Consider the following 17,614-nt stretch of genomic DNA (forward strand, 5'->3'; position numbering starts at 1 on the left):
GTTTCTGGCTCATTCAGCCTCAGTGTATCACCCCTCTGCCCAGTGCAGCTAGAGTAGCCAGAGCTGTGGAGCAACCATGCTGATATAAGGAGCATGCACCGTGACACATGCATACATGCATGCATGTGCTCAATTACAGGAGGGCTATTTTGTGCATTTGACATATGAAGGGTGAGGTGCTGCTGAAAGAAGGTATCTTTGTATGTCTGACAGATGAAGTATGCATAACGCTATAAATTCCTTGATATAGTAACTGATTTAGTTGTTTATTTCACCCTAATGTATGTATGTAAGTACGTGACACTAGTGTCTCTTCAGCTATGCTTGACAGGCTGTATCAATTCACAAGTAGTCTGTGACATCTGTGACGAGAAGACATCAAATTCTGATGATTAGGTCCCCTCTCCCTCTGAAGCCTGTGTGAACCCTCGTCCGTGTCCAGCGGAATGCCGGTACACGTGTGACGGAGAGAGCGGGCGAGGTCGGACAGGGCTCCAGGGCGTCGGTGCTTGGTGCTTGGTGGAGATTGATTGGAGGCGTAGTGGGGAAGGGGAGGCCGTTTGATTTCCAAAGGAATGTCTGTTGGGGGCGCACCGGCTCTAAACAACATAATCAGCACACGCACTGCTCCTTCTTTTTCTCATGGGGGTGTTACATAGAGGTGGGGGGGGGGGGGGGGGGTATAGGCACAATGAGTGCAGGCATATTTGAAGGAAGTGTCTGCGAGGGATAAGATGAGTGATTGGAGCGTCCCCTGCGCTTGAGCTCTCGATAAATGAATCAATAGTCGGCATCCATATTTGCACATTTCTACATGGCTTGTCAGCTTCAAAATTGACTTCAATGAAAAATATTTCTTTCCACCTCCCCTGGCAATTTAGAAGTTCGGATAAGATCTTTATCGTAACCTCCTCTCCTCCTTCTTTTCACTTCATCCCCTTATCCACTCCCTCTCCCCTTTCTCTCTCTCCCTCTCTTGTGTCAGTCTCTCTATCGCTTTGTCTCTCCTATTCTCTCCCTCATCCTTCTCCTTTTATTTTCTTTCTCTTTCTCCCCCTAAGAGTTCAAATTCCATAAATCAAACTGTAATATTGTAAATACATTTGGATGATGCATGATGCGATTAGGATGTCATGACAACGGTCTGGTTGGTGTCTCTGACTTGTGTACTGAATTAGAAACCACACCCAAAATAATCTGGCTGGCTAAGAGCTTTAATATGCTAACAGCAGTCTCCACCCAGGCTGAAGACATACATGTACATAGACATATGTATGTGTTAGTCTGTGTGGGTGCATACATGCGTGTGTGTGTGTGTGTGTGTGTGTGTGTGTGTGTGTTCACATGTGTGTGTGTTTGTTATTGCACCAGGAAAGCCTTTCTGTTTTTGCTAATGCTCCTTTAGCTATTAATGGCTGTGGTCACTCTGAGATGCCAAGCAAAATGGAACAAATGTTGGCAGGGAGTGGTGCCTGTGTGTGTGTGTGTGTGTGTGTGTGTGTGTGTGAGTGTGTGCCATGAGAAGACACTGTCTCTGAACATGTGGTCTCACCTCCTCCCCACCCACTCCCACCTCGTTCACCAGCTGCCCAGCGTCTCTCTGCCTCACTCCATTTTGTCTGACCTAATAGTTAATGATATGTTAATAGTCAATGAGGCTCATCACGGCGGCCTCTGCTGAGTGTGTTAATATGGAGGGGTGGGCGATCTGGCCAGGCCACAGCACAGATTGATGTTTGCCATCCTGTGTCCTTCACTGCAAGCACATTTGTCCTCTACTTCTCAAAAGCAGAGAAGGGGGGAGAGAAAAGAAAAGAAACAGAGAGAGAGAGAGAGAGAGAGAATTCTTCAGGTTTAGTTATTTCCTAAGGTGTTCAGTTTTTGATGTCTGCATTTATTTTCCTCTGTCTGTCTCTCCCATGAAATGAATTCACAAGTCATTTCAAACAGACAGAAACTTTACATAAAAAATAATGGAAAATAAATGTAAACAACAAAACTTTGTAATTATAGTGTGTGGCCAAACAGCTTGAAAGTGTTTTTCCTTTTCAAAATGAATTCAGACAGTTTATCTGTCAGCCAGTGTAGCGTAGAGAAAAAAAACAAACTCATCGCGGTCCTGGTGGCGTGGGGAGTCTGGGTGTATTTGTTGTGTATGTTGACCCGCAGAACCAGACTGCCCGGAGTGTGAGCGCGCCATGCCCGTTGAGATGTGACGCTATCGGTTGTAGATGTTGAGTTCAGGGCCCTGTATCTCTGCTGCCTGAGATGCCAGAGGAGGGGGCCTGGTGCTGGGGACTGAGGGCTGGGGGTGTCACAATCAGGACGGCAGTCCGAGATATCGCGTGAAGCCATCTCTCTTGGGTTGCGTGGGGAAAGGGGAGAGAAGAGCGTTATGAAAAGGAGAAGAGGAGAGGGTGGGGGTGGGGGGGGGGGGAGGCGCTTGGACTTGACTGTTTTAAATAAATGACATAAAAAGCCCATCTTAATGTAGCACATTTCTCCCGCCGAAGTTTGTCTGCGGCGTGATTTATAGTGCACTTTACACAGTGGTTACCCCGTAAACAGAGGCCGTTTATCACGGACGGAGGCGAGAGGAAGGAGAAGAGAGGAGAGGGGAGGCGAGCTTAGGAGCTGCCTCTCGGGGCCGGCAGACGCCACGCAGCGGGGGGAGCGAGGGAGGAGAGAGGGAAGGAGGAGAGCGGCGCGGCGTGGAGCGGCCCAACAGGGGGAGATGATTGGAGGGAGGACAGAGGTGACTGCAGGGGCCCTGAGCTGACAGGCAGGGAGAAGTCTTTGGGGATAGAGGGGGAGAGGCAGGGGAGATAGTAACACACACACACATGCACACACACACACACATGTGCACACACACACACACACATGCACACACACACATATGCACAAACACACACAGAAACACTGACACACATGCACACTGACACAGATATGTTCACACACACACATCAAGTGACACAGACACACATACACTCATCCACACTTGAGTACTCACCCACAGACACACAAACACACACACACTCACCCACTGACTCATACACACATACACACACACACACACACACACACACATACATACATACACACACACACACACACACACACACACACACACACACACACATGGTCAGGGGCTGGCACGGGACGTCACCACTGGGAAGGCTGGAAGGCGAGAGGTGGACTCCCAGAGGAGGTGAACAGATGAAGTGGCAGAGAGAGAGAAAAAAAAACAGAGAGCGAGAGAGAAAAAAACAGGAAAAGAAAATGCAGGTGGATGTATGGGCGAGATTAGACTCCTTCCAGGTGTAATTATCTCTGTGTTAATGATCTAAACAACAGGCTCTGCTCTCTGAAGGGAGAGGCAATTGAGCCTTAGGCTGATTGCTCTGCTAAAACACTCCCTCATTCAGCATGTGGCTTCTACGCTCATTTCAGATAAGGGGTATTTTTGTGATGCTGGTGCATAGTGCTATTCACCTGATAACCTTTTCAGTATCAGGTTTGTTTAGTATTTGGCCCTTTGCGGCTACAGTCACCAGTAAGTGTTATTTCTAGTATTTTTACCTTGTGTGCTGGACTACAAACTATGCTTGTCCATATGCTGTCAGATATGTCTACTGGGGGAAACAAGCCCTTGTAACACGTCCAGCCATGTGAGAAAGCTGTGACCCAACAAACCACTTTCTTATAGTGCCTTTACAAGTGAAAGAATATGTGGGCTTATTTTCATATTTGAATCCCAGCATTTCTTTTTAGAGTTGGTTGTTTTTGGTTGGAGAGTTATTGGTCTGTTTTTAGGCTGTCTTTATGTCTACCTGCAACGGAGGGCATTAGTTTGTGTTAGCATGTGCAGTCTAAGAGTGAGAGAGAATTAAACAGTGTGACGTTAATGTCTGGTGTTTGTGTTGATGCAGTTAGGCAGTATGCAGTAATGTACAGTGTGTGGGAAGGTTTAGTTAGTTAGTGTTTAATTTGTGTAGTCACTGTGTCTTATGTCATATATATTTTGTACTGTGGAATCATGTAGTATGTAGTTTGCAGTGGTTTAGTGCTGACATCTAGGGTGTGGTAATATAAAGTATGTGTTATCATTGGTGTGCATTATATGGCATGTAGTATGTGTTATTGAAGTGTGTGTTATCATTATTGTGCATTTTGGGGTATGTATTTTGTGTTATTGAAGTGTGCAGCATGTAGTGCAGACATTTTAGTATGTGGTAATATTTAGATTGGGTTCATTAGAGTATGTATGAGGGTTAGCGTGTATGATGGAGCACATAGTATGTACTGTGTGAGTGTGTAGTGTTCACTGTGGCAGTGTGCATTGTGGACTGGCGTGGCAGATGTGTGTGTGTTTGGGGAGGTGGTGTGCTGCTCCCTGAGAGCGCCAGTTGTCAGGCGTGTATCAGTGCGCTGTAAATAGCCCCGGGCCTGCCTGTTTTATCAGCGGGTGGAGACCACTCTCCTCTCACCAGCTGCCACCGCCACCACTTTTAACTCACAAATAAATGGAGAGCTAAAACACACACACACACACACACACACACACACACACACACACACACACACACACACACACACACACACACACACACACGCACACTCAATCTGAACAGCCAGACAGCCAAACCCCCTTTGTTTTGCATAAAAAGGTGATCAGATCGAGGTGACATTGCCTACAATGCCTTGTTTTCTCCCTCAGATCCTCTCCTCCCTTTCTACACCCTCTCTCTCTCTCTGTCTCTCTCTCTCTTTCACTCTGTCTCTCTCTCTCTCTGTCTCTCTCTCTCTCTTTCACTCTGTCTCTCTCTCTTTCTCTCTGTCTCTCTCTCTTTCACTCTGTCTCTCTCTCTTTCACTCTGTCTCTCTCTCTTTCTCTCTGTCTCTCTCTCTTTCTCTCTGTCTCTCTCTCTTTCTCTACTGCTTGGCAGCTCTTTTTTCGCTCGCCTCCATTACATTTGTTACTTACCCCTTCCTCTTTGCCGTGCGCCCTCGGTCTCCTGCCCCCGCCGGTTCTTGGCGTCGGCGGGGGACAATATGTAATTAACCCCGGTGACCTCCGTACCTTAATTGTTGCCTGTTGGAGACCAGAGTCGGAGCGTCCTGCCGCGATCCACGGGGTGTGCACAAGTGCCTCTCCTCTGATTGCTTTATAGTGGACGCGTGAAATTTATGTAGGGGTTTTTGTCATTCTGCATACAGAGGAAGAGAGAGAATAAATTAGAGGTGGCAGTGGCATGTAAATTAGACTTTTTAACTAGGCATCAGCGTGTGTATTTGTGTTTGTGGAATTCCCAGTTTCGTTGTTAATTTTTTTCTGTAATTGATGTTTATGTGATTTGCTCATTGATGTGGAAACTTTCGAACTCTGAATGAGCACCAAGAGTGGTCTACTCACGGGATGTTTTTTTTTTATGTTCAAGAGTTGTTGCACTTGTTGTCTGACACTCCGTCTCTCTCTCTCTCCCTCCCTCCCTCCCTCCCTCTCTGTCTCCCTGCAGTCCCTGGATGGATTTGTATTTGCACTAAACAAGGAGGGGAGGTTTTTGTACATCTCCGAGACGGTGTCCATATACCTGGGCCTCTCACAGGTGAGTCCCCCAGAGAGTTGCTCTGTTTACTTGTCTCTGTCTCCCTCTTTATGTATTATTGTTATTATTATTTACGTGTTTATTTATTTGATGTATTCATTGGTTGGCTCCCTCACCCCCGCCTCTGCGCAGAAGAGGATTCAGACAAATTAGCGCTCATTTAAAATCCCATCAGCTTGCTGGCTTGTGTTTAATTCACAGCCCTTTCCCCACACTGCATATTCATCAGAGTGGGGGGGGTCCATCTCCCTCATCGGGATGCTTACTCCGTCCCCCCCCCCCCCCCCCCCACACACACACACACACACACCCCACTCCAGCAGCTCTCCTCCCTACCTCACTGCGTCATTGGCCGGCGCCCAGTGGCACTTCATATCAATAAAGGGAGTGATGGGTAAGGTCAGATGAAGGGAGAGTGACCTTGAGCTGGGCTAACAGCTCCGTCCAGCGCCACTCCATCTCTGCAGCTAACAGGAGGAGGCTGAGCACTGGCTACGTCGCTTTGGCTGCCCCCTCCATACACACACGCACACACGCGCGCACACACACACACACACACACACACACACACACACACACACACACACACACACACACACACACACACACACACACACACACACACACACACACACACACACACACACACACACACACACACACACACACTCACATAACCCTTCATTGTTTAGGGCAGGGGTGTTTCTTGGGTGTTGTTTTTTTTGCCATGACCGTGGTTCTGTTGCCGTTGCTCCCCTTGCACTGTCATTGTCACCATCGTTTGGCGGCATGCCGGAGATGCGGCACGTGATGGCCGGGGAAGGGGCTGTGACAGGCTTCATTTCTGCCCGTGCCGGCGAGCCGGTGACAAGCCGGAATGATGCTGTTGCTTTCAATGAAGATCAATGGACCAGTGCTCCTAGTGGCTCGAGTTTGATTTAGTTTAGAATCAGATATAAAAGAATGTCAAAAGAGTTATACAGGACAGAGTTATGTAAGAGTAACTAACTGGACACAACTGGGTAAACTCAAAGGAGTAGGGGAAGTGTATCTCGTAGAATTTGCAAACACATTTCTGTGGCTAAATTCAGCAAGTGAACAAACTTTTCATTTTCCTTGAGCAGCCGAAAAATCACCAAATTTAAATGAGGAGTGCTTCAAATGGATTGATAATTTTTTTTTGATCAATTAATTGATTAGTTGCTTAAGTCATCCCTCCAACTTTTGGAGAAAAAAATATGTTACTTTTATCTTTTCCATGTTGTATTATCTGCAGTCAGAAGGTTAGTTTGGAGATAATGTGCATGTACAGTCTTTGGTATTAGTTAGTTGTGTTATCTTATACAGTATTCCTGATACTCTTGAACCCCCATGGTCTTAATTGCTGTGAACCTTTTTGCTTCCTAATCTATACACTACTTCCCCCTTCCACACACACGCACAAAAAAAAAAATGTGTATGACATACTTAATTATTTTCAACTTTAATTAGATCAGTTTTTAAGCCCTTACAAATTGACAAGGTTATGATTTTTATGGTAGCAGACTATCTAAAGGAGATTGATGTAAGCGGATTTTCACCCTCTTATTCAACGTCTGGAATTTCTGCATATCAAACGTAATGTTAATGAAGTCATTAGTTAGACTCACAGTGTAATTAAAGCACTTTCCTGCAGAAAGGTTTTTGCACCCTATCTTTATCGTAAAAGTTGCAGGATTGTCTGCCGAACTTTGATTGTTTTTCCGCTTCTTTATGGATATGCATTTTTAGAAGTTTGCCGAGGGCACGTCATCTGGATTTGTTTGATTGTTGACACCTGACATTATAATACCAGCATACCTTAAAAGAGACGTGCAGAAGATGAATGACAGCCGACAGCTGAAATCCAAAAGAAAAAAAAACCTGTGAAATGCTCTTTTGTTCCTATGTACTCTGTAAATACTGTTTCGTTTTTTGGAGAACTCAGCCCGCTTCTTAGCATGTCGACACAAACATCGACAGAACCGAGGCCATTAGCGGTGTTAGCGCTGAGACATTAACATGAGGGGTTTTTAGTTTATCTCTCATCCTGTATCTCCCGCTCTCGTCTTTGAGCGCTGATATTCAAACAGCTAATGATGTGACCATTACACATTCAGGGCCAGAGTTATGCTCTCCCCATTAAGTAGGGCCACAGTCGATCGGCTGACCTTTCGGCTCGGCGGCTCAATCATCCCAGCTTTCAGCAGGCTTGCTTGTGTGTGTGTGTGTGTGTGTGTGTGTGTGTATGTCTCCATGTGTCTACAAGATGGGTGCAGTGCAGCACTCTTTAACGATCTTATCAGCGGTTTAACTATTTCCTCAGGCCCTCCAGCTCTTTCTTGTTTCATTTGAGAATTAATAGAATTTTTCCCTCTTAAAAACCTGCTGTCGTTTTCTTGATGATTCTACTGAGTTGTCATGTGATGTGTTAAATAATGAACGGCACACAGCCCTGTTGTCCCACAGCCTGATATAAAGTGTGATGAAACCTGCGTGATATGTATGTGATATTGCACTCAAGCAAGACCTTGCCAAACTTATGAAACTCTGTTTGAAAGTCGCTTTTCTCCCTTTAAACTTCATAAACCCAAAAGCCCTGACACTTCTCTTGAAACTCTATCCCTCTATTTTCTCTCCCTCTCTCTCTCTCTATCCTTCATGGAGCGAGGGGAGGATGGTAATTGCTTTTTCCTCCGGGGCTGTTGACCACTCCGTTGTTGAATTAATGTTTTGTGGTGCACTGAACAGGCTGTTAGCCTGAGTGCTCGCTTGTGCGCTTGTGTCGGCGGCCCCAGTGTCATGATGGCGTACAAGCGGTGCGCCGACTCCCCCTCAGCTACTCGATGTGGCAGCGGATTGAGCTGTGTGGCGGGAACGAGCAAGCCAGGAGGAGGGGGGTCTGATGTCTCTGTGCTCTTCTGTCTGCCAGCTTCTGCCCTGCCCAGCCTGCGCAGATCATATGGGCAGCGTTTTTTGACAGTAGGTGCATCTCTGGTTAGCGTGTCCGGTAATTTAGCGAAACAGATGGTCGTTTAGCAATAGTTTTGTTTTGCAAATGGCCGCAATCATTTTTGGAGATTCCGCATTTGAATAGGCATATGTGGCCAGTTTTCCTCTAACAAATCCTTTTTTTTAACTGCTCATCTTTCAAATTCTTTCAGAGAAAAGACCTCTTTTGACAGCTAAAACATGATCTTTTGAAAGCCAAGATCACGAACACCACTGTCATAGCTTAATTTGTAGCCATTCACATCATTAGCTTCAATATTCAGTATCCTAAATGCGCTGCTCATATGACGCTAGGATCTCTTCATGTTGATTGCTCACATAACATCAACTCACTACAGTAGCTTCACAGGGTGGGGCGTCTCTTTGAGCGCGAACCCCCCTCCTGCGTGAATTATTCCAAGGCGTGGCCCCTCGACTGCGCGCCTGTCTGTTTCGTAATTGAGATGTGTATGTTTGCCTTTGTACAACAGATGGCTCTGTCTGCTTAGGCCCGATAGCTGGGAAAATAATAATTGCATTATTCCGGCCAAAAGAATATTAGCTCCTGGAAGGCGGCCACGCTCCGGCTCCCGCTAGCCCGTGCCAGTGCAGCATATGCACTCGCACGGGCTGGATATCCAAGGAAATTGATACATCTGGAATCCAGCGAGCATCTGAGTCTTCGTCTGCCTCCGAGGGGCTGAGATTCAGCCCCTGTTCCAGGCACTGTCTCGGGGCCGACCAGGCTGTTCCCAGAAAGCACGGATACTACTGTACCGGACTGAGGGGAAGGGGGGAGAAGAGCGAGAGGGAAAGAGAGAGAGAACGAGGGAGAGGGAGGCTGAGGCAAATTATGCACCATATGGTGGAGGCATCCGCCATGTCCGCTGTTTTGTTTTACTGTGTGTGCTTGTGTGTACTAGTGTGTGTGTGTGTGTGTGTGTGTGTGTGTGTGTGTGTGTGTGTCACTCTCCACACACTCACGCTCTCTCTTTCTCTCTCTCTCCCTCTCTCCTTCTGTGTGTGTGTGTCTGTGCACACATCAGTGTGTGTGTGTGTGCAATAGTCACTGGCAGAGTGATGGTGCTGGATGTTCTCCAGGCCCTGTGTGTGTTTGTAAGTGGAGTGTCCCTCTGTCACGAGGCGAGGCGTTCACATCCCTCTCTGCTGGAAAAGGCTCCATGTTAGACCCTGCTGCCCCTGCGTCTATTCACCCACCCTGCTCAGGGGGAGGGGAGGGAGGGGGGAAGGAAAGAGCCTCTCTCCAATTGTGCTGCTGGAATTGAATGTAGACATCTGCTTTGGCTTTAAGTGACCGGGGTGTATGTAGTACACAGGACCATCTGAAAGCCAGGCAAAATCCTGCATCCTTAAACCCCCCCCCCCCCCCCCCCCCACAGCCCCAAAACCCCCTCACACCCCTCCAAATCCCCATGCACAGCGTATTCCCCTGCCAACTAGAGATGGGCAGTGGTGAATGCATTTGCATAAATACACTGAGCGTTTTGTCACATCTCTGTTGGGTGATCAGCTCTCCAGTCCTCTCCTCTTTGTAAAATAGACTTGTTTAGATGCTGGGCCCTTTTTCTCACTGCGTACTCTCATTCTCTGTCTTTGTCTCTCTCTCTCTCTATCTATCTGTCCGTCTCTCTGTCTGGGATTGACGGTAAACTCAGACCTCTTACTGCTTCAGACTGAAGTTTCAGGGGAAGATGCAATTATTCGGTTTTCAGATGATTTTTTTGGGATGTTCCATCGTTTCTTGTTCTGTTCATGGTCGAAGGAAGTGTTACACACCATTTCTTGTTATTTCTAACGCTAATTCATCACACGGCCCTAATATTTAAAAGGGGACATTATTATCATCCGTGTTCAATCCATCATTGACACTGAAATCCGTTGCACACCACTGCAGTTCTGTTCTTAAACCACTTCCTCACCCTTTCATTTCACAGTATAAAATCAGACAGATGTTACTGAGCTGCCTTGGAAGCTCCATAACCAAAACAACTTTAATGGTTTCATTCAGATTTCCAATACACACTCTCACATACACACACACACACACACACACAAATATATATACTGTATATATGTATAAGGTAGAGCTTCAGTGGCCTGGCTCCCGAGTGTTGCTAAATGGGTAATAAGGCTTCTTTTATTTATGGTGTTGTGGCTCTGGCGGGGTCACACATTTGCATGACGGGTGAGAGGGGTAGCCAGCCGCAGACGGAGGGCCCGGGGAGGCCGTGTTTAATTGAGACGCCTCCACCGAGCCCTCTGCCCCCTGGCTGCACCCCGGCACTCCCGAGCCTCGGAATGAGAAGCAGGCTGGTGGAGCCCGCCATGTCACGTAGCTCTGTCACACCACGGTTACCCCAGATTCCATCCACATCATCACCATCATGCAATCATCATTACCGTTACTGTCTGCTCAGGATCTCATTCCCTTACCCCACTAATGTGTATGGGGGGGGGGGGGGGGGGGGGGTATTGTTGTGAATGTACTGTATATAACGAGTAATTATTAGTGTATGTAAGATCTCAGTGATTCTGTTGTTTGTGTATCTTTGTGTATGAAACATCATAGTCATTCACAAAGTTCATTCACACAGAATCATTCAGTCAGCTTTTAATACCAAGATCCCTTGTTTCATGTTCGACCAGCAGACAGGGGTTGGGGGGGGTTGTAGGTGGGGTGGGGTTTGGGGGGGTGGGGTTGTCAGGGTGGACAGAGATGAGCAATGACTGGCAGATGGACGAGGAGAATGCCAGCATAGGGACCTGACTCCAGTGCAGAGAGAAAAACAACATTATCAATTCACAACATTTAAATTGATAAATGCCCAGTGCCTCGAAAACTACATGGGCACTTTGAAAAGCAAATAGCGACCTGGTGAAGAAATTGATCCCTCCCTGAACATGACTGCATGATGCATCATTTGACTGCACTCTGTCCAAGTGCTTGACAGAGATAATCTCACCAATCCCGAGGGTGACCTTATCGTGCTCGGCAGGGCAGCGCTGTCTGCATACCTCCCAACACACACACACACACACACCCTCACAACCACCCACCCCCCCATCTTTGTTGGTGTCGAGGTTTCCAAGGGCGGCGTCCTTTAGGGAGCGGGAAAGTTTGCCGTCTCACCATCTTCGATATCGAGTGCCCCAAAAACAGGGCAGGGACCAGAGGTGGCACTGGTGGGTGTGTTGGTGGGTGGGAGCAAAATCAACCATGGATCAGAAAGCCAACGCAGGTGTGCGATAATTGGACAAGTGAGAAATGATGAGCCATGGCCTCTGAATAGCAGGGGCTGTAAGGGAACAGATGTGTTTGACCGACTGCTGTAGACTCCACTGTAGGTTTTTAAAATAGCAGGTTTGTGTGAATGGGGTTACATCCATTTCAGACTGAGAGGGAATGTGTATAGGGAGTGTGGGTGGGTGAGTGTGTGTGTGAGAGAGAGTGTTTGTGTGAGAAGAGAAAGATGGCATGAAAGAAAATGTTCTGGGGAGAGAGACAAGAAGAGAGACAGGAAGACTGTGTGTGTGTGTGTGTGTGTGTGTGTGTGTGTGTGTGTGTGTGTGTGTGTGTGTGTGAGAGAGAGAGAGAGGGAGCGAGAGATGATGCTGGTGAACAGATGGGTTTGCAGGATATTGTCAAGGTCACAGAAGTTTTAATGGTATTTTCTGAGCTTCAATAGTCTCTTCGGGTTCAGCGGGTTTAGTATTTCAACACAGGCCCTTCATGTGTCTTTGGATGCCTCAGTGCTTCACCTCCTTCCCCCATTGAGTACAAGCTCATGTTCATGTACGTTACGTACGTATAATTATGTTCGTGTACGTTCATTACTCGTCCTCACTCAGGAGCACCAGAATAACGTCGGTACAGCGCTATCATGGACGGGCGCCAAATGATTGTGGGTGAACTTGTGCATAAATCTTAATACTTTCCTCATGAGGGCCACCAACATAATGCTGGTACTATCCTGACAACAGCACCAATAAAATGTTAATACTTTCCACACGAGGGTAACCAATAAAATGTTGGTGATCTTTGATAGGCATCACCTATTCAACACAACAGCTGATCAATTAAGTTGAACACATGGAGGTTTTCCATAGTAGTCAAAATAGAGAACAGTCACAAATCACTCTCATCATTATCATAAAATATACTAAACTATCAATTTGAAACTCTGATTAATAATTGAATAACTACAACCAAGATAACCATATCAATAGCTGGGACAGGTTGAAGGTTTCTGGAGCGTCAAATAGTAGAGGATGGCAGCATTCACTCCTGTGCAGCATTGGATAGACCAGCATATATAATCAAAAGCATTTATTTACAGTATTATTTAAAGTAAAACACAGAATGTGTTATCTAACTAGATGTGCCTAACTAAAGGGGAGTGTGTGTGAGTGCAACCTAACTGGAGAGAGGGAGGGAGAGTGTGTGTGTGTGTGAGAATATGTGTGAGCATGCAGCTTGAGCGTGTGCATGTCCGGATGAATGTGTGTGTGTGTGTTTCTTTGTTCTGCCCTGTTCTGCGTGCATGTATGTGGATGGCCATATGACACGGTTGAGGTCGAACACAAAGGGGGAAAGAGGGAGCTTTGAGTTTCTTCCCTGTCCTTGTAGCTTTGTTCAAGGCCAATTCAAAGCATGTGCATGTAATGCGATTTGGAAAATGGTGCCAGGTTAGACAAGAGGATGGTTAGTTTGCATGCAAGACCCTGCGTCTGTGTGAAGCATAACTAATATCAACTTAGTGGTGTGGCGAAACCAACTACTACATACCTAACCATGAAAATATGTTCAAACTGTCATGACCAGATCAGGGTCGTGGTCCAAGTGATATCAAGTTACAGCTAGTTACAGAAAGTGATTGGAGAAGAGGTGCGACTATTTACATAATGTCTTACGTTTCACGTTATAATCACAAAATGAACAAATTAGTTCGATTTTACCTACATTAATAATAACTAATAATGTCTGCATTCTAATAGTGTTCATAATACATTATTGTAATGTGTGCGGTGCAGGTTGTGTGACAGACAGTAAACACCAGTTCTTTGGGTTGGGTGTGGTGTGGCTGAGCGAGTGTCAGTCTAGACAAGGGTTTTAAAAGCTATTGTCACTCAAATTTATGAGGTGGCACATTCCCAGGTTCTTTGCACAGGAGAACACTCCAGCATTATATGCGTGTAGCCTGACCAGCTGCAATGCTATTCAGCTGTGTGTGTGTGTGTGTGTGTGTGTGTGTGTGTGTGTGTGTGTGTGTGTGTGTGTGTGTGTGTGTGTGTGTGTGTGTGTGTGTGTGTGTGTGTGTGTGTGTGTGTGTGTGTGTGTGTGTGTGTGTGTGTGTGTGTGTGTGTGTGTGTGTGTGTGTGTGTGTGTGTGTGTGTGTGTGTGTGTGTTTGCGTGTAGGCGTGTATCAGGGTTTCCGATTGGATTCTTTTCTTGCAGAGATTCATTTTTTTTTTTTTTTCAATTTTTTTTTTTTTTTTATCAGATAAATTCTAAACTACCTGGCATATGTTTTAATTACAATCTATGTTAGGAACTCAGATATTATGTATATCACTTACACCTAGTTAGACAAAAGAATGCCAACATCCTCAAATCAGTTTTACTCCTACCAGGATGTCAGCCTTGGGTGGGCCACTAAATTCAACACGCCTTGATGATGTCCAAATCCTACCTGTCTGCTGTAGTGTAAGGCTACAACTGCAACATAAAAGCTTGTCCTGCTTAGCAATCATAGATGTGAAACTAGATATAATACTGAAGAAAAAAACGAAAGAAAAGATTTTTCAAGCATTCTGAGATGAAAATGGCTACAGAAATGCACTTACTATTGCTCGCTTGGTCGTTGTGAAACCATATGTATTGCATAACCTATGCTGCAAGTTATAGAGTCATAGAAATGGCACTTTGAGATGAGACAAATTTGATTCATTCTTTATTTGTCAACATCAGCAATCAACAAGGGGCGAACAAAACTTCCCCACTGAAGTGAATAAGCCTACCTGACCCTCTTTGGTTGCAGGTGTTTACTGTCATGTTTTAGGCTGTCAGACCAGTGCAGACAGCCAGATTACGCCTTTGTTGTAGAAATAGAACAGTTTGATTGGCTAATCACCATGATGTGTCTCTCTTTTCATCGTCATTACTGCAGACGTGATGAAGGTTTTAGAGGGCGGAGTTTACACTGAAGCTTCACAAAGAATGAAACATATTTGGATTAAATCCATTTTCTCCCCACGGATTTTGTGACTCACTTTTATCAATAACATAAAATAATAATAGGATTTAGTTCCGTTATTGATTTTTTTTGCTTTTGGTTGCAACAAAAATGTCCTGTATTGTCCCAAATGTCTCATTGTATGTTTTGTATGAGCATGACTGGACACATGCAATTTTTCAGTTATTGTTTTGTATACATTTTGGCAAAAAATTGTAATAACCAGCAAGCAGAAACCATGGTGTGTGTGTGTGACAATGTTTGACAATGTGGGGTGATTGGGTGAGTTTGAGTGAGTGTGTTTGACAATGTGTGTGTGTGTGTGTGTGTGTGTGTGTGTGTGTGTGTGTGTGTGTGTGTGTGTGTGTGTGTGTGTGTGTGTGTGTGTGTGTGTGTGTGTGTGTGTGTGTGTTTGTGTGTGTCTGTGTCTGTGGTACTCTCAAAAGAAAAGTTGATAAAGTATGACATAATTGAATCCTTCACACAATCCCGCAGACATAATATCTGTCGGCCCTGATTTGGGTGCTCACCTGGTGGTTGGGGATGAGTATTTATGAAGCCTTTCGTCTCCGCCAGGCATACTAATTCCTCTCAGCACTAATAGTTCTTTTCAATGCAAATCTCCACATTCTCTCATTTGAAATGACAGCATGATGCTATTTGCCTGTTAGGTGGACGTCCATGGGATTGAGGCTCCACTAAGTATTGACAGTGTGAGTCTTTGCCGAGTTTTCCCCCTTCGAATCTCCCAACCTGCAGGACCTGCATCCTCCCCCGCGCTCTGCAGTCAGATTTGATAATACTGACACTGTAATCTCCAGAGTCAGCAATCCTCTCTCGACGTACCAGCGCAGGCGAAATTGGAATTAAAGAGAAACACCTGCCTGTCGTTGTTGAGAGACTATACATAACATGTCAGCAAAACATCAGTTGTCCAGTAATGATAATGTGAATATGTGTAACCTTTTAACATAAAAGAGGATGTGTATTTGTGTGGGTGTGTATAGACGCCATTGCCAACATGATTCTCATGATTCTATTGCCTACATACATCTGCAAGTGTTACATGGAAGTGTGTTCAGGCATTTGTGTGCACATACCCTCTGTCTGTGTGGACTGTATGTGTGTGTTGGTGCATTTTTAAACAAACTCTACACTAGCCATATCCATAGAGGCCCACTTTGATCAGCTCAATGTCCAGATTCCCCCAACAGTCAGTTTCTCCCCCCCCCCCCCCCCCCCCCGTCTGTCAGATCATCAGTGGCATCTCTCCGCCTGATAGGCGCGTTCTCGTCTCAGACGTCTGCCGGTGGTTATTAATGTCTGAAGGCGGATCAGGCCGATAAGCATCTCCGGAGTGCTGACACCAAGCTTTCGCTGCGCTTTTGATCCGGTCCCGAGATGGGATGGAATATCTCCATCGGAAAAGGCAGAGTGGTCGTTTGAATTCGAAGGAGCTCAGACCAGGAGATGAATTAGTGTTTTGTCTCATGGTGATTACTTGATCTCTCTTTTTCTCTTCTTCTGCTTCTCCGCCCTCTTAATCGACCACCATTTGAGAAGATTTCGTTGATTAATTGAGATTGAACCTAAGCTGTTTCTTCCCACCCAAAGATAGTGAATGATGGTATTGATAAATGGCTTGGGTTTATGTTTCAACATGGTTACAAACCCACTACTATTTTAAGAAATGAAGCACTACCCATTTTATTTAGTGCATGATTATGTTTCTTTTACTCATTTTGTCAAACTTTATAGAACTAATGCATTATTTATACATGGCAAGTGTACAAGGATGATACACATTACATTCAAATGTGGAAAACCTTTTATTCATACCCTTGACCTTGACAGTGCTGGTGTTTTGCTGTTTACCAGTTATTCAGAGCTGTAGAAACTGAACCTGAACCAAAAGTGACTGAATTTGCTGCGAGAATTCACAATAATTGTGGTTAAAATATGACTAAAAATGAATTAGAGTTTAATAAAATCAATTGCAAATAATGCAAAAAAAGTGCTGTGAATGCTGAAAATTTCAAGTGTAGGAAATCCTTGAATTTGCGTGAATTTGCAAAATCTCAAGATTGCTAAATTGCTTAGACATGGATCTAATGGGTCACGATATGCAAAGGTCAGTGGATTTTAATCAGACAAGACGTGACTAGACAGTTGTAATGAAGCAGTTTGAAAGGAGAGGAGTGCCGTTATACTGCATATCAGCATGGAACTGAAACTGAACATGGTGAACTTCTCAAGACTTGAACAATCAAAGCTCCTAACATTCTAAAACCAGAGAGGTCACACTGATAATGTGCTTTTAAACGCTCAACAGCGTTGTTTTATATCATCTCTGTGGATGAGCGTGAAGAGGTGTTAAGAGATGTGTGCACTTTGCCCTGCACTTCTCCTTGTCTCTCACGCCAGCCTTCACCTTGTACAACCAATCACGTGAAGCACCTGCCCTCTACATGGACACGCATGCTCTCAACCTCTCACAGCCCCTTTAGCTAGACTTTGGTGGCTTCATGTGGAAGAAGAGCCCCCTAGGAGTCAAGGAGCTCCATGTCAGCGGAAATTTTACAAAGTCAAATTTACAACACTTTTAATTTCACACAAGGTGTCAGACATATAAAGTGATGAGAGTCAGGTATCGGCTGAAATTTTGATGCCTGTTTCAACAGAAGGTATAGTGGCAGTGTGTGTGTGTGTGTGTGTGTGTGTGTGTGTGTGTGTGTGTGTGTG

At 45.4% G+C, this 17,614-nt stretch overlaps 1 protein-coding gene across 1 annotated transcript in view; it reads left to right on the forward strand.

Moving 5' to 3' along the window:
* npas3 (neuronal PAS domain protein 3) overlaps window positions 1–17,614 on the forward strand; it is a gene marked incomplete at both ends in the record, with an annotated part of 249,892 nt that overhangs the window by 156,422 nt on the left and 75,856 nt on the right. The window contains one exon of the mRNA XM_080849895.1: window positions 5,520–5,609. Coding sequence (XP_080706021.1) covers window positions 5,520–5,609 — 90 coding nt within the window. The remainder of the gene's footprint in view (window positions 1–5,519; window positions 5,610–17,614) is intronic.

The sequence above is a fragment of the Sprattus sprattus genome, assembly GCF_963457725.1.
Source record: "Sprattus sprattus genome assembly, chromosome: 13".
Classification (NCBI taxonomy): Eukaryota; Metazoa; Chordata; class Actinopteri; order Clupeiformes; family Clupeidae; genus Sprattus; species Sprattus sprattus.